The sequence below is a fragment of the Selaginella moellendorffii genome, unplaced genomic scaffold (genome assembly GCF_000143415.4).
Source record: "Selaginella moellendorffii unplaced genomic scaffold, v1.0 SELMOscaffold_4, whole genome shotgun sequence".
Taxonomy (NCBI): domain Eukaryota; kingdom Viridiplantae; phylum Streptophyta; class Lycopodiopsida; order Selaginellales; family Selaginellaceae; genus Selaginella; species Selaginella moellendorffii.
In genome coordinates, this window is record NW_003314265.1 from 2195058 (window position 1) to 2213774 (window position 18717).

The following is an 18717-nucleotide window of genomic DNA, read 5'->3' on the forward strand; positions in this document are numbered from 1 at the left end:
TTTATGACTATACATGTAATTCCTATAAAATTATTATTCTTATCTATATTCAATTGACTATTTCACCTTTTATAAAATATTAAACCTTTCAAGGAAAAAGGAATTACCAGTTCTAAAACTTGAAGCGTTATGCGCAGGGCACGCCTTGTGTGCTTGCGGAAGAGGCGAAGCGTTGTTTGTGCGTGCCGTGGTAGCGTCACTGTCCATCATAGGAATCTCGTTCGCTGGACGCCCGTTCTTATAATGTCCCTAGCAGCGCGATGCTTTGCAGAGTTCCCGCGGCGCAATCGCAATGCCGTCGAGGAGGAGGACCTCAACCTCGCCCGCTATTGCGTAGCAGCAGCGGCATCGCGGCCGGATCATGAAATTCCAGAAGCAGCTCCAGTTGCAGCTGGTGCCGGAATGGCGGGATTCCTACTGCGATTACAAGGATCTCAAGAAGGAGCTCCGCAAGATCAAGCGCTCCGGTCCGGCACGGCGATCTTGGATGCCAGGTTACCTCCTTGGCAGGCGCCGCAGGAAGATCGAAGTAATCTTTCTTTCTTGGCGATCGATCGTGGTTGCGAATTATATTTTGGTGGGATGTTGTTCCAGATTGTTGTGCATTCGCGAGGCGGCCATGCGGCGTTTGAGACGGAGCTGGATTCCGCCGCTAGCGAGAATGAGCGAGCATTTTTCCGGGCGCTCGATTTGCAGCTCGGCATTGTCAATGGTTTCTATATCGCCAGGGAAGGAGAACTCGAATCGAGAGCGCGTATGCTACTACTCCAGCTCGAGAATGATCATCACTCAGTTACTGGAGGTTTGTAGCATCTCTTTTGATAGTTTTGCTAATTTCCATTACTTACAGATGCGCGGAAGTCGAGCTCTCTTTGCAATGCGGTGGCCGATCTTTGCAGACAACTTTCTCTTCTACGTAACTACAGGTTCCGGATTGATCAGGAATTCGCGAATGCTGATCTTTGGTGTGTTGGCTGCAGCACGCTAAATAGGATGGCATTCTGGAAAATCATGAAAAAATTCGACAAGGTACCGTGATCACGCTTTTCCGTTCCTGGGAAGCAATCTTACGGGGTCCTTTGCCGTGCGCTGCAGATCACAGGACAAAACGTGAGCTCTGCGTACATGAGAGCTGTGGAAACGTCGTACTTTCGGACCTCGCATAAGGCATGTCTTTTGCTGCTTGGAAAAATCTTGTGATTTGTTCGTGGAAGCAGTTGCTTGACACGATGGACCAAGTGAACAGCATTGTCAAGCACACTTTCATCAAGGGATGGTACTATTCTTCGTCATCCTCGCGTACAAGTTTCTACTTTGGTACGTGACTTGCATACCGGCCATGTAATTCGCAAGGTGTGTTGCGGCCTTGCAGGGCTTGTGACGGGGAGCTGTCTGGGATTGCTTGCAGCCTTCGTGCTGCTACATATTCTTTCTCGTAGGAAGAGGGGAGCGGCCATGCTGACAACGTTTTCAATATTCGGGTATGATCAAAGTTCACGTTTGAAGGAGCTGCGTTTAAATCCTTTACAGCACTCTCGCGTTATTTGTGCTCCACTTGTGCATGTATGCCTGTAACGTCTACTTCTGGCAGCGGGCGCGGATTCACTATGCCTCCATGCTTGAGATGGCGCCGGGAGCGGATCTAAAACACCAAGACATTTTCCTCATAAGTCTTGCTCTTGCCGCGATTTTGCTACTCGGCATGGTTCTTTACCTTGGTGCTGATATTTTGGCCATTCAAGCTGTCACGACCAATGACATCCCGCTTTTTGTTATTGTGGTAAGTGAAGCAGTGATTCTAAGAAAGCAGTCATGCCACTTCTAACAAATCTGCTGAAGATGGATTCAGGTTGTGGTGGCTCTACTTGTTATTCCTTACAATTATTTCTACAAGCCTGCACGATATGGTCTTCTGCGGCTGATCGCCCGGACCATCTTTTCGCCTCTTTCTGAAGTTCGTCTCCATCCCAGCCTGAGGTAGCTTGCTGAACGTTTTTGATATCTTTTTGCAGGTCAGGTTTGCAGATTTTTTCTTTGCTGACCAGCTTACTAGCCAGGTATCAGTATTCTTTCACACTTTTGTTTTTCTAGCTAAATCCATTCCATCGCAGGCTTCAGCTCTCAAGGATCTTGGTTTCTCTGTGTGCTACCATGGAGGCCGTGTTCTGGCTGGCAACACTGCAGTCTGCTTCACTTCTACATATCAGTGTGCCATGCTTTTGCTTCCGCAGTGGTGGAGAATTCTCCAGGTACGACTCTCTTCCAGAGCCTGGAGTGATCTTGCCTTTTCTAGTGCCTCAGGAAATGGCATGACGGAGATCAAGTACAGCTTGCCAACGCTGCCAAGTATTTGTGCGGAATGCTTTCGCTCATGGCCAAGTTTGCGTACGCAAGAACAGGCTCCACACTCTGGTTCGTATCATTCATAGTCATATCTTTGTGTACAACGATGTACCAGCTCTATTGGGATCTCGTCATGGACTGGGGGCTGCTCCAGCGACGGTCACGCAATCCTTGGCTCCGAGACGAGCTCATCCTCACGAAGAAAGCAATCTACATCGCGTCCATGGTCAGTACTCGTGGTAGTAATATCAACAACTCATGCTTGTTACGTGCACAGGTTGTCAACTCATTTCTTCGCTTTGCGTGGCTGCATTCTTTTTTATCTTTTCGTGCTGGCACGGATCAACAGGTGGAGCAGTTCATGTTTGCGTTCTTGGAAGTTCTCAGGAGAGGCCTCTGGAACTTTTTCAGGTAAAGAATCAATCCTCTACTCTGTTATATCGGAAGCAATGCTTCTCTCCCGCAGGCTGGAAAACGAGCACAGCAGAATGACCAAAACAATCCCACTCTGAAAGAAAAAGAAAAAAAAAGAGAAGAAAATGCTTCACAAATCCATAAGGTACGCGCAGCCGCCAGAATCGCATATCACCACGCCTTGATCGCCACCAACATTCTTCGAGAGCTCCGGCTGTGCCTCCCGATACTTTCTCCTCACAAACCTCGCAGCCTCGTCCGCCATCTCCGCCTTCACCAGCGCAACGCAGAAGCCTCGAAACCCCGCGCCGCTAAACCGCGCTCCATACACACCCGGCGCCTCCGCCAGTATTCCCCACAGATCAATCAGCGCCTCGCAGCCACACTCGTAGTTCTCGATGGAGCTCCGCCCGGACTCGGTCATGAGCCGCCCAAACTCCGCCAGGTCCCCCGCCACCCAAGCCTTGACGCTGGCCTCCACCCGAGCTCTCTCCGAGAAGAAATGCTCCGCCCGCCTCGCGAGATGGCCGCCCTCCACCGCCGCTAGCTTCGCTTTGAGCCGAGTATACTCCTCCGGAGCTACGTCACCAAGCACCGCCACCTTTCTCTTCTTCTCCCTCCCGGCGGCCTCGAGAAGGAACTTGGCGGCCTTGTTACACTCGGACACCCGGAGATTAAACCCGGGCTTGGAAGCCAGCGCGTGGCGGAGGCCCGAGAAGGCGAGCAAGATCTTGTAGCTCGATCCTCCTCCTCCTCCTCCAAACTGGAGAGATTGATGCGTTCGATCGAGCTCGTGGCACCGGATGAGCGTGAGGCAGCCCGGTCTCGCGAAGAGAATGGCCGATTGGTCCATGACACCGTTCTTGACGCCCAGGAACTCGTTCTCGAGGATCCGATCGAGTTCTACGTTGGCCTCGGGCGAGACGAGGAGATCGTTGGCGCGCTCCATCGCGAGGAGGAAGGCGATCCCCACCGCCGCGGAGGAGCTCACGCCACAGCCATGGAATCCCTCGCCGCCGTCGAGGAAGGCGACGATCCCCCTGGAGATGGCGTGTCCCGCGCGGAGGAGCGCGTAGCAAGCGCCGCGGGCGAGATCACCCCACTGGGACTCCGCGTCGCAATGCTCGATGTTGGTGGATTCTTGCGGGATCCGGAAGCTCACCTCGCCAGGGAATTGGGCCGACCTCACGCGGATCTCCGGCCCCGCGGCCGCCGCGAATCCCAGGAGCACGCCACGATCCAGCGCCATGGTCGTGACGGCGCCGCCCTGGTGATCGACGTGGGCGCCCAGTGGGCAGATCCGGTATGGCGACGCCACGATCTGGAAGCCTCCTGATTGAGCGCCCATCGCTTCCACATTCTTGCGGATTTCATCGACGTGATCCTGCGTCGGCCAGTGGCGCTCGTCCATGGAAATGCCAAGAACCCTACCTGGTTCCCTGGCATGAATCTCGCCATCGCTGGGGATACGAGAAAAGAGATCCTTCACGCGATCGAGGCCTGTCAGGATTTGCCCCAGGCTCGAGAGCTCCACGCTTGCTTGGCCAGCTCCGTGGATCTTAGGGCCGCCGATGGCGATCCTTTCCTGTCCAACAAGCTCATCCAGATGTACGCGAGCTGCCGTGGCGCCGATCTCGCGCGCGAGGTCTTCGATTCCACCCGGCACAAAGATTTCTACACCTGGGACTCGATGCTCTCGTGCTACACCCGGAATGGGGATTTCCAGCAAGCGCGATTGTTCTTCGCCGCCATGCCGGAGGCGAGCATTGTCTCTTGCAACACGATGCTCGCGGCATTTGCCAAGGCTGGGGAATTGGATCTCGCGAGAGATCTGTTTGATCGGATGCCCGAGAAAGATATCATCTCCTGGACAACGATTCTAGCAGCAAATGCGCGAGCAGGGTTTCTTGATCGATCTTGCGAAGTATTTGCGCAAATGCCCCTTGTCAATCTTGTGTCGTGGAATTCTATCCTTACGGCAAATACCCAGCTCGGGGATTTACTCTCAGCCATAGAAATCTTTCACGACCTAATTCCGGAAAGGAATCTGGTGTCATCTACGGCCATGATCGCCGCCCTCGGGCAGGCTGGACGGCTGGATGCCGCGAAGAAACTATTTGATGAGATGCCATTCCGGGATCTCGTGTCGTGGACTGCGGTCCTGGCCGCTTATTGCCAGTCCCGGAATCTGTCAGGTGCCACGTGGCTATTGGATAGAATGCCCGAGAGGAATGTCGTGGCGTGGACGACCGTGATAAACGCTTTCGCGCAGGAGGGGAATCTGGAAGAGGCGGAGCGAGTATTTCGTGAGATACCGGTCCAGACGCCGGTATCTTTGACCGTGATGCTCACCGCATATGCCGTGAACGGGCATCTGGATCTGGCAAAGGATCTCTTTGATGGGATGAAAGAGCGCGATCTTGTTGCTTGGAACGCAATGCTCACAGCGTTTGTGGAAAGCAATAGTTTTGAGGACGCGAGAAGAACTTTTGACAGTGTTCCCGAACGAAGCATCGAATCGTGGAATCTACTGCTCGAAGCATTTGCCACGACAGGGCATTTGGAAATGGCAAGGCGGCATTTCTCACAGATGCCGCATGGAAATCAAACCTCCTGGAACACAATGCTGCTCGCTTCGGTGAGGGCCGGAGATTTGGAGCAGTCGCAATGCCTGTTCGAGCAGATGCCTCATCGCGACACCACTTCCTGGAACACAATCCTGGCGGCGCACGCTACCAGCGGCGATGACAATCGAGCCCTCGCGCTATTTCACTCGATGCCGCAGCGAAACCCACAGTCGTGGAACGCGATCCTGGCAATGCACTGCTCCAATCGAGATATCGACGCTGCCAGGAGCCTGTTCGCGGCAATGCCGTGCCGCGACGCCATCGCCTGGAACACGATGCTCGCCGCCCACGCCCAGATGGGCGGCCCTAATCGAGCCAAGAAATTCTTTGACGCAATGCCGGATCAAACCCTCGCTTCCTGGGCCACACTGCTGTGCGCGTACGGCCACACCGACGGGGCGGTGGCCCTATTCGACCTGGCCAAATGTACGGTCTCACCGGACGCGGTGTGCTGGGTGCTCGTCCTAAACGCGTGCAGCCACTCGGGGCGGTGCTTTCTCGCCGGGTCCTACCTCCGGTCCATGGCGTACGACTTTGCCGTACGGCCGACGAAGCAGCACTACAATTGTATCGTGGACGCGCTCGCAAGGGGCGGCTACGTGGCGGAAGCCCACGAGCTTGTGGCGGAGATGCCCTTTGTCCCAGATTCTTTGGAGTGGACTTGTTTGCGCGGCGATTAGGGCTCTTGGTAGATATTTGTCCCTCACGGGCGACGTGCCTGGTTTTGATGCTCACACAGGCACACCAGCAACGTATCAGATGATCCAAAGTTGTGGCGAAGCATGGAGCCAGCGACACATGGTAGTTGTCAATGCCAGGAATTTGTGGGTTGCCACACAAAAGAAAAGATGCTATCATATTCGCCCATAGTTCTCCAAATCTTATTTCATCACAACATTGACACGGTATTGACAAATGCATCCCTCCCACCGAAAGAGTTAGTGGGCCGCATTACCTGTCAAAAGATCGTCGTACTTTTTATTGCGGCCGTCAGATGTGCCAGGAACGGACGGTGGATCTTATCGACTATGGCCCGCCTCCAGCTTGGAAGCTCCTTTCAAAATTCCCTCCATATCCATTTAGCCACACGTATAGAAAATTCTGGCCACTCGTTACTGGATGAGGACACACGGATGGCGTGGATCGCGGGTGCTATTCCGGAATCTACCAGGCACGCGGACGGCGGCGATGCGTTTGACGGGCGGAATCGTGTGGACGCTTTAAAGGGGGAAACTGGCCACGACTCATCCACAATCGAAGAACACTCCCTTTCGTCCACGCGAAGGGAAGCGTCTAGACTATTAGGTCAGCTAGCCGCCAAGGAATCGAGCGAGCGAGCGTGCGATTCTCTGTCCAGGTGCACTCTTCTCTTCCCGGCGGTGTGTAGTTTTCCGAAATTGGTAGCGCATTCATCCATTTCTTGTCGATCGCGGCCCCAGAGGTTTTCCATTTCATCCTAGATAGGCTTGAATCAGAGGAAATTTCAGCGCGCGGTCTCTCAAATCCTCGGGAAATGGCGCAGGTCTTGCATCCCACTGCGAGAATCTTGTCGAGTGAGAACGCGCGGCTTGTGGTAGGGGAATCGTCGGTAGCATCGTCGTCGTCGCATTCGTGCGTGAGATTGGGCGCTGCTCCATGGAGTTCGCAGTTTTGGGGGATTTCTCGGCAGCTGGCTGTCAGAAATCGGCAGCAGCAGCGGCAACATTGCTCGAGATTGAGAGCGGGCTCTTCGGGGATGTCCAAGGTGAGATTTTTTATCCTCTTTGCGAGGGAATTTTCTAGTTCCTCAAGTATGCGGGTGATTTGTTTGACTTAGAAGTAAATTTTTTTTCTTCTTTCTCTAACGGTGTGTGTGACGCGGTGATAGGTGTTGAACACGGCACCGTGGTTGAAATGGTGGGATAAGGATGGAGCGCCCAACATGGTGGAAATCCACTCCATGCAAGAATTCATTGACGCACTCTCCACTGCCGGGGATAGACTCGTCATTGTGGATTTCTACGCAAGACATTGCAACGGCTGTAGAACGCTCTATCCAAAGGTGATTGAATGCTTCTTTTTTTCTTTCCTCTCCAAAAAAAAAAAAAGTTTTTTATTTCTTTCTTGGGACTGATTTTGGGTGAATACGTGCAGCTGTGTAAGATCGCAAAGGAGCATCCGGAGGTTCTCTTCCTCAAGATTAACTACGATGACAACACGGAGATCTGCAAGGCCTTGAATGTCAAGGTGCTGCCGCTCTTCTTTGTGTACCGCGCTCAGGGCCACCTCGAGTCATTCTCTTGCACCATCTCAAAGGTGAGAGCTGGATTGAAAATTTCTCTCTAGAGATTTTTGCCGGACTGACCTGACTGTGACTGTGATTACCTCCGATGCAGATCCAAAGATTGAGAGATGCGATTGCCAAATACACCGACGTGACGCCAGTTGCCAGTGGGGTGGGAAATCTTCAGCTCGCTGGATCCAAGCAACCAACTGGAGCTGGAGCGTCACTCGCGCTCTAGACTTCTAAATCTCTCTTTTTTCCTCCTCTTTAGAGTCGAGCCACTTGTACAGAAGAATCAAGTAATTAATTAAAATTGACGTAGTTTGATGTATGCGATCACTTCCAAGGTTTCACGCAGCGTACATGTTAGAAAGCAGTGCGTAAGGCCCAGAATTTGATGGCACAAATCCTTTCTCCAAGACCACCTCTCCTGCCTTGCCAAACTCTCCGTGCGTCTTACACGCATCCACGAAAGCCGTCCAGGCAATAACGTCGGCCTTGCATGGCATGCTCTTGATCAGCTCCGCCACCTCCGCCAGCCTCCCGGCTCGTCCCAGCACGTCGATCATGCAGTGGAAGTGCTCCGTCACGGGGGCGATGCCAAAGTCCGCTACCATCATCGCGAAGTAGTCGCAAGCGTCGCCCAAGAGCCCGGCGTGGTTGCAGCTCGAGAGAACGCTGGTGAAGCAGCCTTCGTTGGGCGGTACTGCCCCGTCCACCGCCATAGCCCGGAAGAGCTCGATCGCTCGCTGGGTATTCCCCGAGTGGGCATACGCGCCGATGATCGTGTTCCAGGAGATGACGTTCCTCCTGGAGCCGAGCTTGGCGAACGCGGCCATGGCGGCACCGAGGTTGCCACACTTCCCGTGCATGTTGATGATCGCGTTTCCGATAACCGGGTCTCTGGCGAGTTCGACGTTGATCAAGCTGGAGTAGTCCCTGACGTTGGTGTGAATTGCCTCGGCGTCTGCTGCTACGGCAGATCCCGCGCAGGCGTCGATCGCTCCCAGGAGCGTCACCTCGTTTGGTTTCACTCCTTCGTGGATCATCTGGCGGTACGAAGCGAGAGCTTCCTTGCACCGGTGGTTTTGGCTGTAGGCCGAGATGAGCCCGCTCCAAGAGACAACGTTTTTCTCTGGCATATTGCGAAAGACCTCTCTAGCGACCTCCACGCACCCGCATTTGCCATACATGTTGAGAAGAGCGTTTCCGATTCTTACGTCGGATTGGAAGCCGCAGAAGCGGACGCTCGAGTGGACGAGCTCGGCGATAGCGAGGCTGCCGAGCTTGGAGCACGCGTCGATCGCCGCGATGAAGGTGATCTCGTTCGGCTGCACGCCCTCTAGATCCATCAGCGAGAAGGTTTCCATGGCGGCTTTCTCCATCTCGTTCTGAGCAAGCGCGGCAACCATTGTGTTCCACGAGATCACGTCTCTGGCGGGCATCTTGCCGAAGAGGTCTACGGCTCTGGCGATGTGCCCGTTTTGAGCATACGCTGCCATCATCGCGTTCCACAGCGTGACACCTTGTTCTTTGTCTGATTGATCACAGTGTTTTGAGAGAAAGTAGCTGTCGAAAACACTCTTAGCGTCTTCCACAGCGCCGCACTTGCCATACAGGTTGACGAGCGCGGTTCGCACGACCAAGTTCATCGCAAAATCATGCTCATGCCCGTCGAGTAGACAAGAGTGGATGATCCGTCCGAGATCCAGCGCCAAAACGCTTGCACAAGCGTCGAGGATGATCACATACATAACCCGGTCGGGTTGGACGCCCTCGAGATCCATCCGCCGGAACATCAAAATGGCCTCTACAAAATACCCAGCCATGGCATATGCCGAAACCATGAGCGTCCACGACACAACGTCCGGCACTGGTATCCGATCGAAGCACTCTCTCGCCTCACGCAACAAGCCACCCTTCGCGTAAGCTCCAAGCATCTCATTCCATGACACTGTGTCTCTCTCGGGCATCTGCTCAAAGACCGCCCGCGCGAGATCGTAATGCCCGTTGTGGGCATACGCCGCGAGCATGATGTTCCAGGAGAAGACATTGCGGCGCTTGATGCCGCGGAAGACCGTACGCGCCTCGCCGACGCTGCGGCACCTGCCGTACATCTGGACGAGGAGGTTGCAGAGGTAGCGGTCGGTGGCGTGGCCGGTGGCGGCGATCCGCGCGTGGAGGCGCCGCCCCTGCTCCAGCGCTTGCGCGCGCCCGCATTGCTGGAGGAGCGACGCGTACGCCGCCGGCGTGCACGACGAGCTGGGGCAAAAGTCCAGGCGATCGATCGCCTCGCTCAGCCGATCCAGCGATGCCAAAAGTCAAACCCGCTCGATTCGATTTGCCGCGAGAAATTGTGGCGAAAAATCAAATTGCCGCGAACAGTCAAACTTAAGAAATCTGCCGGAAGAAACTAGTGGAAGCTGATCGATTAGCGAAAGCTTGTGAAGTTACTAAGAACGAGACCTTTGGGTTAAACGGGATTAAATCGATCGTCCTTGAGATAAAAGGGCAAAAGAGAGATTTGGGGTGAGAGAGGCTCGAACTCTCGACCTCAAGATAACTCAGAAGCTATGAGACCTACGCGCTGACCAACTGCGCCACCACCCCTGATGGAAGTAACGGTTTTAGCGAGTGATTTTACCCATCGAGCGTAACATTGCGATGAAAGGGACGACGATGAAGGTAGGCTAGCCTAGCATCTCGCGCTCTTTTTCTTGTTTATCTTGCGCTTACTCCCACTCCCAGTCCAGAGTGTGATGTGGTCCGAGCCAGAGCTGGCCGGATACCTGGACAAGCGCGGCAGGAGATCCGATTCGTGGAAGAGGCGCCTCTTCTTGCTCCAGGGCCATGCCCTATTCTATTTCGTCAACGAATGCCAGGTTTCTACACAAGGCTTCTTCGTTTCCTTTCTTTAGTTTTCTCTCTTTACAGGTGCGCACGGGTTTGCCTTCAGCTGTTATTCCGATGGAAGGAAGCAAAGTCGAAGTTTCAGGACGATCGAGGGAGTCGAGCAATGGATTCGTCTTCCATTTGTTTCTCGGCGCGCAGTACGCCGGGCTTGCGAGGCGCAGCGCTTACGTCCTTGCGGCAGACTCCCACGAAGCATTGGTGTGTTCTCCCCGCGCATATAAAAGGTCCACTGCTTATATCACCATCTTCTCGCATCGCGGTTTTTGTAAAACGTCGTCGAAAATGTGCACAGGCGGCCTGGATCCGGATGATGAAAATCGCGTCATACTCTCGAGAAAGCCTCAATGGTGAGCCAAAGTTTTAGAGGATCTTATACTCTCGCCAACAATTCTCTTGCGACATCTATAGGCAAGCTATGGAAGTCGAGATCACGATATGCAGAGATCAAGCATGATTTATCCGAGTCGCCATCGGACAAGGAGCTGCTCGAGTCGAAAGCGGGGCTCGAGACGCAAGGGCTGCAGGTTCCATTTCTCGTTGATTGATCACTAGAGACATCAAGACGTGATTTTTTCTTGCGGGACAGAGGGAGCTACGGCGATGCATGAAAGAGAGGGAAGAAGTCGCAAGGGAAGTGGAAGAAGCCACTCTAGAAGCGGATAGGCGTGAAGCAGCAGTTTCTCATGCCGCAGCGTCGTGGGACTTGATGCAAATTCGCGCATCAAGCAAAGGTTTGTTCATTTTACATTTTTTCTCTTCGTCTCCATCTCAGTTGAGCCATCTAAATGTTTGAGCACGTAGGTGGTCGTGGCAGCTCCTTCTCGGATCTGGAGCATGAGCTGCAAAGTATCGAGAAGCTATACAAGCTCTTGCAAGCTAAAGGCAATCTGTACCAGGGTCTAGGCACTGAAAGTGTAAGGCTTTTGTCTTTGTCAAAACTGGCTTTTCGAATGCATTCTTTGCAGCTCCGGGGTGACGCTCAGATCCATCTACAAAAGCTACTAAAACATGCTGTGCTTTTGATCCAAGATCGTCACTCTCAGGTAGAACTTGTCCTTGAGAACGCTATCCTTTTTCCTCTCGTCTTGGAAGCTAACGAGCTCGTCTCGCAGATCCGTGCTGGAGCTCCCAGGTTCTCTTTCCACATTGATCCGAAAATCTACGACCAAGAAACTTTCAATGCGAATGGAAGTCACGAAGGAAGACGAACGACGCGAGGAGCGCAAAGGATGCGAGTAGCAAGAGCTAAAGCCTCGTAGGGAATGGACGAAGAACAGCCATGGCTCTTCACGCTTTTACGAGAGTAGCTCTCTGCAAGACGGGAGTGATCACGTTTTAAAATTGTCCGCATTGTTGTATGATCGAGATTTAGGGTTTAGAGTGTTCCTCCGCCATGGGCGATCTAGCGCTCGTCGCGGCGAGGCTTAGCTCGCCGTCCACCAAGGAGCGCGTCTCCCTCTTCCGCGCGAGCTTGTCATCGTTGCTCGATTTGCCAGGTGATGGATTTCTAGCTCTAGGTTTCGATTCCGGCAATGCTGACGCCCCTTCCAGATGAGCACGCGGTGGATCACGTCCCCGAGCTGGTTGCGATTGTTCTCGCGACGCTGCATCTCTACGATGATCGCGCCTCGCAGCTGGCAGTGGACTCGGTGATAATCAAGGCGCTCAAGCTGCCAGCTTTCGTCAAGGCTTTCACTGGCGCGCTTGTCCAGGCGGCCGAGAGGAACGCCAAAGTGTGTACCGCCTCCACGCAGCTCAAGCTCCTGCGATGGACGTGCTTTCTCGTGAGTTTTGCTCCCGCGGTTGTGTCCGCCAGGAATGCGTTCTCCAGGATTGCTGCGGTCCAGTCTTCGCTGCTCTTGGCACTCTCGCAGGCACGGTATCGTCTAAGGCTAGCTTCCAAGGCTTTGCTGCTTCGCTCACTGATCCAGGTATGGAGGTTTTCTTTCTCTTCCCTGGGATTTATGAAAGTTTCAATGCTGAAGGTGAATGGCTTGTACGAGAACTACGTCTCTGAGCTTGAGGCCTCGCCCTCGGAGAGAAGCGGGCTCATTTCTGTGCTTCTGGAGTTCGCTGCAAGGGATCCAGCTCTTCTTTCGGTGAAGAAGGTAAGAAGTTTATTTGCAGAGCTCTTGGCAGTGAAATGTGTTATCTTGTCAGGCCTTTTTTGTCGATCTTTACGTGAAGTTGGTACTTGGATCGCGAGAGAAGCCTTCGAAGGCGATCAGCGAAGCGTTTGAGCCACTTTTCAAGCACCTGTCGCATGATCAATTCGGGGGAGTGGTCGTGCCGGCTGCAGTAAGGATGCTCAAGAGGAGCCCTGAGATTGTTCTGGAGGCCGTTGGAGTTCTTTTGAAGCAGACACCGCTGGATTTGAGCAGATACACAGGCGAGTTTCTACCCGTGGTTTTGCTCCAATGTCGACATAACGACGAGGGAAGGCGAAGGGAAGCGCTGCAAACTCTCAGCTGGATTGCACAAAAGTCGGGTGACACAGACTCGCTGTTAACAATGGTCCAAGCCATCAAGTCCATACTGGGAGGTTAGTTGTGTCTAAGAGCATTGCTAACTCACGGCTAACTAGCTCTTGTGCCAGGCTCTGAGGGTAAACTGACGTTCGTCTACCAAAGGCTGGGGTTGATCTATGCGTTGCGCGCCATTTGTGACGCTGGACAAGGCAAAGCGGTTATTCACGCTGCAGGTGTTATCAGCCCGCTGCTTATTTCTCTGTACAAAGACGATGGTAAGTCCTGGTGCTGCCTTTGATATTTTTGCTGCTTACATGTGTGGGACAGGAAACGAGGAAGTCCGAGTGGCCATTCTATCGTCACTAAGTTCATCGCTTGGAAAAGCCGAGCGTAACTTGCCAGCTGAGTGCTCAAGTTTTTTCTCGGCTGGACTTAAAGAGAAAGAAACTATGAGAAGAGCACACTTGCGTTGTCTTCGCCAGGCATTTTTCAATGAAGAACTTCCGATTCTTGTGGGTTTGAAGCTTGTAAGGCGTTCTGTTCTGAAACAGCTTTTTTGCAGGCGTTCCCGCTAGTTGATCAGCTGATCCAACTAGCCAAAACTGGCATAGCAAAACCTGCACAAAGAATAGACGGGATTTATGCTCTTCTTTTGCTACTCAAGATTGCATCCATCGACAGCAGAGCTGGTGAGCGATTCAAACAACATTTTGAGCCAATAAACATCCTTCTTTGTATTCTTGTAGATGACAAGCTGCTCAAGGAAAAGATCATTTCGTCAATAACGATTCCCGAATCTACGTTTTTCTCGACAGTTGTATGACTTTTTCGTTGCCTCGTTTGGTTTGGTTTGATCTAACCACGTATGAACAGAATTTGAAAATGCAAACGGAGGACTGCAGTGCTTTGATAGAACTTCTTGAAGATTTTTCAAATTATCAGCTCTCCAGGTAGGCACAAATCGTATCTTTGCACAATATCAAAATTTACGTGGGTTGCAGAGGAAGTAACGAGGGGCTAACTGAACGTTCCAAGGTAATAAACTCAATCATGTGCCAACAATTGCTAATGATTTTCTTGCTGTAGAGCCTCGTAAGCTTTCTTTGGCACCAGTCATGGGATGTAAGAAGAGCTGCAGCAGCTGCTGTCGGGCGTCTACAAGTAGCGTCTTTAGCATATGCGAAGGAGCTTTTCGAGTCCTTTTTGAATTGGCTTCCCACTTTACATGACCAGCTTCATTCGCAAATGCGGTAAATCTCACTCCTATGTTTTGAAGCTTGTATTTTTCTAATGCTCAGATGTGCAGTGGAATCGAGAATGATAGTTCGCCTTTAGAGGTTCCTTCATCAGATATTCTTTCTAAAGCACTACTATCACTAGGATGTACATCACTAGTGCGGGATCCCTCGTATTGTACGCATTTCCTAATAGCTTTTCACCACGACTGTATCTTGCGTGGTCAAAAGTATAATCCATATTGGAAGGTAAGCAACCTTTTCCTGTGGCACATGCATCTGACTTCTTTGCCAGGACTTTGCAAGACGCATAAGTAAACAAGACGGGGAACGTTCCCTTCGTGCCGTCCTAAGATCTGATCCCGGTGCTGTCTGGAAGGTTATTATTTGAATTTTTTGATGCTGGATACACTTGTTCATGCTGCAGGTCCTGGCCGGGGCGAACGGGTTGACCAGTGAACAACCGGCCATTTCAAAGGCAGCAATTGTTGCGCTTGGTTTAGTCATACAAATGATACCTGATGAAATGTTCAATCATTTTATCCATGTAGGTTCTCTTCTTCTTATTGGAATTACGTACTTACTTCCTTGCAGGGTGTAAAGGATCTAGCGGATTGGAGCTCTCACAATGGTCTCAATGCCAGCGATATCAAGGTGGATATTACTCACGTATTAATTTAATTTCGAACCTTCCTTGGCAGATATTCAACACTCCTGAAGGTGTTCTGTCTACTGAAGGCGGGGTGTATGTTGCGGAAGTGGTGGTGGATAAAAATGTCAAGCAGGCAAAAGGTCGATTCAAAATGTATAATGAATCCGGAAATGGAAAGGTACTAGGCTGTTTTTGACATTATGGTGGCTAACGAAATTTGCTGTAGGACACAATGGCGAAGTCTGCTTCCCGGCCGTCTGCGCCTAGAGACGTGAGTAAAGCTTCTAAAAAGACTGGTACTTTTCTTGTTTTGTCAATATGTTCCATTTGTGATGGCTTTTTTTTTTCAGGTGAATCGAAACCAACTAAAGAAGAAGCAAGAGATTATCTTTTAAAAGAAGAGGCTATTGTTCGTTCCAGAGTATTGCATCTAAGGACGCGGTTCACTGTGGTTCTAAGAGCTATTGCAGCTGTTGCGGATGCCAATTTATGTTTTGTGCATGATCATCTTCCTGCTTTGGTAAGCTATATACATTATTGCAGTTTTCACTCATATTTGACGAATGACCAGATCCCACTTGTCCTTCCGCTTCTGAAGTCGCCAATTGTTAGCGATGAAGCGTTCCATACGATGGTCAAATTAACGGGATCGGTGACTCCAGCACTCAGATACCTGGCAACTGATATTGCAGCTGCTATGAAAATATTGGTGTCGTCGTTTTCTCTACAAATTTACTTGGATGAGGAGAAAGGCGTTGTTCGGAGAGTGATCACGGGAATTGTGAGCGCTTGCGTGCGTGAACCATTCCCCGCGGAGTCATTCACTCTAGTTTTTCCGGTATGATTTCTCTGCGTTTAATTCGTCTTTGTTCTAAACTTTTAGTTTTTACAGATTGTTGAGCAAGTCCTGCTCCAAACCAAGAAAACTAAATTTCATGACGGCCTACTTCGTGTCTTGTCAATCCATTGCTCTCCTCAAATGCATGTACCGCGCTCAAAAATGATTTCGGTATGCAGTTGTTTTCTGTGCTCATAAACAAATTCTGGGTGGCTGTTCAGGTGCTGTATCATGTGCTTGGTTTATTTCCAAGTTATCAAGCTGTAATTCTCCCAATTTTGAATGAGTTGTCCCGCGGTATCAGTCCAGTAGATTTGCCAGAGGTACTTTTAAAGTTCGTCTGTTTAGACATCTTAATTTATGGATTTGCAGACTCTCGCTGGTGTTTATTCCAAGTACGCGCATGTACGAGTTGCGTGCTTAAGCTCGACCAGATCGGTACCTGTATTTGCTAAAGGTGCAGTGCCTCACAACGCCGTTGTAGCAAGTGCACTGTGGATTGCATTATACGATCCTGAAAAGGTATGGTGCTTGTTGTTTCTTTCCCAACAAATGTGTTAGGAATTGTTTAGGTGGTAGCAGACATTGCAGAGGATATCTGGGACCTTTATGGGCATGATCTTGGAAATGATTATGCCGCAGGCATACTGGGAGCCTTGTCGCATGTGAACTTAAATGTTCGTCAAGCGGCTGCCACTGCGTTAGCTGCAGCCATGGAGGAGTATCCAAGCAGTACACAAGTAACCTTTTTGTATATTGTTTTTATCGCATGCTTACGTTGGTGTCAGGAAACACTATCGGCTTTGTTTACCCTCTATTCGAGGGATCTTCCTAGTGAAGGGAATCAGGTTGATCCTGGTTGGCCTGGAAGACAAGGTGTAGCGTTGGCCCTCGAAGCAGCTGCAGACATACTTACTGCCAAAGACTTACCAGTTCTATCAACTTTTCTTATTTCTCGAGCCTTGGTACGTCTCTGTGCTGAATAAGCAAGTAAAATGTATCGGTTTACTTCCTACAGGCAGATACGAACTCTGACGTCCGGTCTAAGATGGTGGAAGCTGGCGTAGCAATAATCGATAGACACGGAAAAGATAGCATTGCGGTTCTCCTCCCTATATTCGAAAACTATTTAAGTAGAAAGGTACGTGCTTCAAATCTTTTTACAGTTTTGTCTGTAATTACTCTGACTACGCAGGCAGTTGACGAAGAACGCTATGATTTAGTTCGGGAAGGTGTCGTGGTGTTCATGGGGGCTTTGGCCAAACATCTCTCTCAGGTATAATTTTCGTTTCTTTGCTACCTATAACGAAATGTCCACCAGGATGATCCAAAAATACTTGTCATTCTAGAAAGACTGCTTGAAATGCTGAAAACTCCTTCAGAATCAGTTCAACGTGCTGTGTCAAACTGCCTAGCTCCATTAATGCTGATCCACCAGGTATTTCACTTGAGTTTTTGGATAATTCAGCAACTTGATAATCAGGTGGATTCTGAGAAACTTGCAAAAAACTTGCTTGAACAACTTGTGCAATCGGAAAAATATGGAGAGCGCTACGGAGCTGCATTTGGATTGGCCGGGGTAGTAAAGGGGAAGGGGCTGTCTTGCCTGAAGAAGTTCGGTGTAATGCATGTCTTGATAACTAGCATTGAGGACAGGTGAGTCGTTTTGCTTGCGTTATCGAGTTTTACGTTGAAATGGTGCAGAGACTCCGCAAAAGCTCGTGAGGGCGCATTGCTAGGCTTCGAATGCCTCTCCGAGAAACTTGGACGTCTTTTTGAACCGTAAGGATTTATTATACTAGCATTTCATCTGTTTAACATTTTGCTGCAGGTACGTAATACGAATCCTACCAGAGCTGCTTGTGTGTTTCTCCGACTCCGTTTCAGCAGTACGCGACGCGGCTGATCTAACTGCTCGGACTATTATGTCGCAACTTACCGGTCAAGGTGTTAAACTTGTTTTACCGGCTCTTTTGAAGGTGAAAATTTCATTGAACTGGAATTGCTTTCTTACTTCGTGTATTCATCTGAATATAGGGGCTAGAAGATCGAGCATGGCGCACAAAGCAGGGAAGTGTTCAACTGCTTGGGGCTATGGCTTTTTGTGCTCCTCGGCAGCTCTCGCAATGCTTGCCAACAATTGTCCCGAAGCTTAGTGAGGTAAACATATCTATTTGAAATACATGATATTTAAAATACCGTTGTCTTCTTGCAGGTGCTCACCGATACACACCCGAAAGTTCAAGCAGCGGCTCAAACTGCTTTACAGCAGGTTGCTACTTCTTCTTAATTTGTTTTCTTTTTTCTAAGGTGATTTGCCTGTTAACAAGGTGGGAAGTGTCATAAAGAATCCGGAGATTTCGGCGCTTGTTCCTTTACTGCTAGTTGGAATTTCGGATCCGAATGAACACACAAAATCTTCTCTTGATGCGCTATTACAGGTACATTTGACTTCCTTGTTTCTTTGACGAACATTAGTGCACTGCAGACAATATTTGTTAATACCGTGGATGCTCCGGCCTTGGCTCTTGTGGTCCCTATTGTTCATCGCGGTTTAAGAGAGCGAAGTTCGGAGACGAAGAAAAAGGCCGCTCAGATAGTTGGAAACATGTGCTCCTTGGTTACTGATTATAAAGATATGCTTCCATACATGCTATTACTGCTTCCGGAGGTCAAAAAGGTTCTTGTGAAACGCATTGAACTTTCGCTATCTAATCTGCGGTTTTCCAGGTTTTAGTGGACCCGATTCCTGAAGTTCGTTCTGTTGCTGCAAAAGCTCTTGGCTCCCTTACCAAGGGTATGGGAGATGACAACTTTCCATCACTAGTGCCGTGGCTTCTTGAGACGTTGAAGTCTGAAAATAGTAGTGTCGAAAGATCTGGGGCTGCTCAAGGCTTGAGCGAAGTTTTGGCTGCGTTAGGCATGGATTATTTCGACAAGCTTCTACCGGATATCATAGAAAAT

The 18717-nt window shown here is 50.6% G+C and overlaps 6 protein-coding genes across 6 annotated transcripts in view; 4 read left to right on the forward strand and 2 right to left on the reverse strand.

Annotated features, from left to right (window-relative positions):
* Positions 1-2757: 2757 nt before the first annotated feature.
* On the reverse strand, positions 2758-4193 carry LOC9654705 (galacturonokinase). The gene has a single exon (XM_002964495.2). The coding sequence runs from the start codon at positions 4166-4168 to the stop codon at positions 2888-2890; it is 1281 nt and encodes a 426-aa protein (XP_002964541.1). The 5' UTR covers positions 4169-4193; the 3' UTR covers positions 2758-2887.
* Positions 4194-4201: 8 nt separating this feature from the next.
* LOC9653930 (pentatricopeptide repeat-containing protein At4g02750) lies at positions 4202-6064 on the forward strand. The gene has a single exon (XM_002964101.2). It carries the CDS (start codon positions 4202-4204, stop codon positions 6062-6064), a length of 1863 nt encoding a protein of 620 aa, XP_002964147.2.
* Positions 6065-6639: 575 nt separating this feature from the next.
* On the forward strand, positions 6640-7978 carry LOC9653931 (thioredoxin-like 2, chloroplastic). Its single transcript, XM_002964102.2, has 4 exons — positions 6640-7128; positions 7252-7425; positions 7518-7679; positions 7760-7978. Exons 1-4 carry the CDS (start codon positions 6898-6900, stop codon positions 7883-7885), a joined length of 693 nt encoding a protein of 230 aa, XP_002964148.2. The 5' UTR covers positions 6640-6897; the 3' UTR covers positions 7886-7978.
* LOC112344377 (pentatricopeptide repeat-containing protein At2g22070-like) lies at positions 7933-9968 on the reverse strand (the record flags this gene model as incomplete). Its single annotated transcript, XM_024669005.1, has 1 exon — positions 7933-9968. A coding segment is annotated over one exon (1971 nt), but the record flags the coding sequence as incomplete, so codon positions are not given.
* Positions 9969-10406: 438 nt separating this feature from the next.
* Positions 10407-11916, forward strand: LOC112344378. Its single transcript, XM_024669006.1, has 8 exons — positions 10407-10529; positions 10582-10758; positions 10853-10907; positions 10969-11084; positions 11147-11291; positions 11362-11474; positions 11526-11603; positions 11673-11916. The coding sequence occupies exons 1-8, from the start codon at positions 10407-10409 to the stop codon at positions 11817-11819; spliced, it is 954 nt and encodes a 317-aa protein (XP_024524774.1). The 3' UTR covers positions 11820-11916.
* LOC9653932 (protein ILITYHIA) overlaps positions 11900-18717 on the forward strand; it is an 11130-nt gene continuing 4312 nt past the window's right edge. The window contains 34 exon segments of the mRNA XM_024669319.1: positions 11900-12056; positions 12112-12491; positions 12546-12668; positions 12721-13102; positions 13157-13303; positions 13356-13540; positions 13591-13717; positions 13775-13845; positions 13902-13978; positions 14030-14063; positions 14115-14278; positions 14335-14512; positions 14559-14642; positions 14691-14810; positions 14858-14917; positions 14965-15093; positions 15142-15435; positions 15487-15753; positions 15808-15924; positions 15975-16076; positions 16126-16275; positions 16326-16493; positions 16542-16718; positions 16772-16894; positions 16949-17029; positions 17075-17191; positions 17237-17409; positions 17458-17535; positions 17585-17732; positions 17791-17913; positions 17969-18025; positions 18084-18194; positions 18242-18433; positions 18484-18717. The exon segment at positions 18484-18717 is cut by the window's right edge and continues 117 nt beyond it. Coding sequence (XP_024525087.1) covers positions 11954-12056; positions 12112-12491; positions 12546-12668; positions 12721-13102; positions 13157-13303; positions 13356-13540; positions 13591-13717; positions 13775-13845; positions 13902-13978; positions 14030-14063; positions 14115-14278; positions 14335-14512; positions 14559-14642; positions 14691-14810; positions 14858-14917; positions 14965-15093; positions 15142-15435; positions 15487-15753; positions 15808-15924; positions 15975-16076; positions 16126-16275; positions 16326-16493; positions 16542-16718; positions 16772-16894; positions 16949-17029; positions 17075-17191; positions 17237-17409; positions 17458-17535; positions 17585-17732; positions 17791-17913; positions 17969-18025; positions 18084-18194; positions 18242-18433; positions 18484-18717 — 5076 coding nt within the window. The 5' untranslated portion in view covers positions 11900-11953.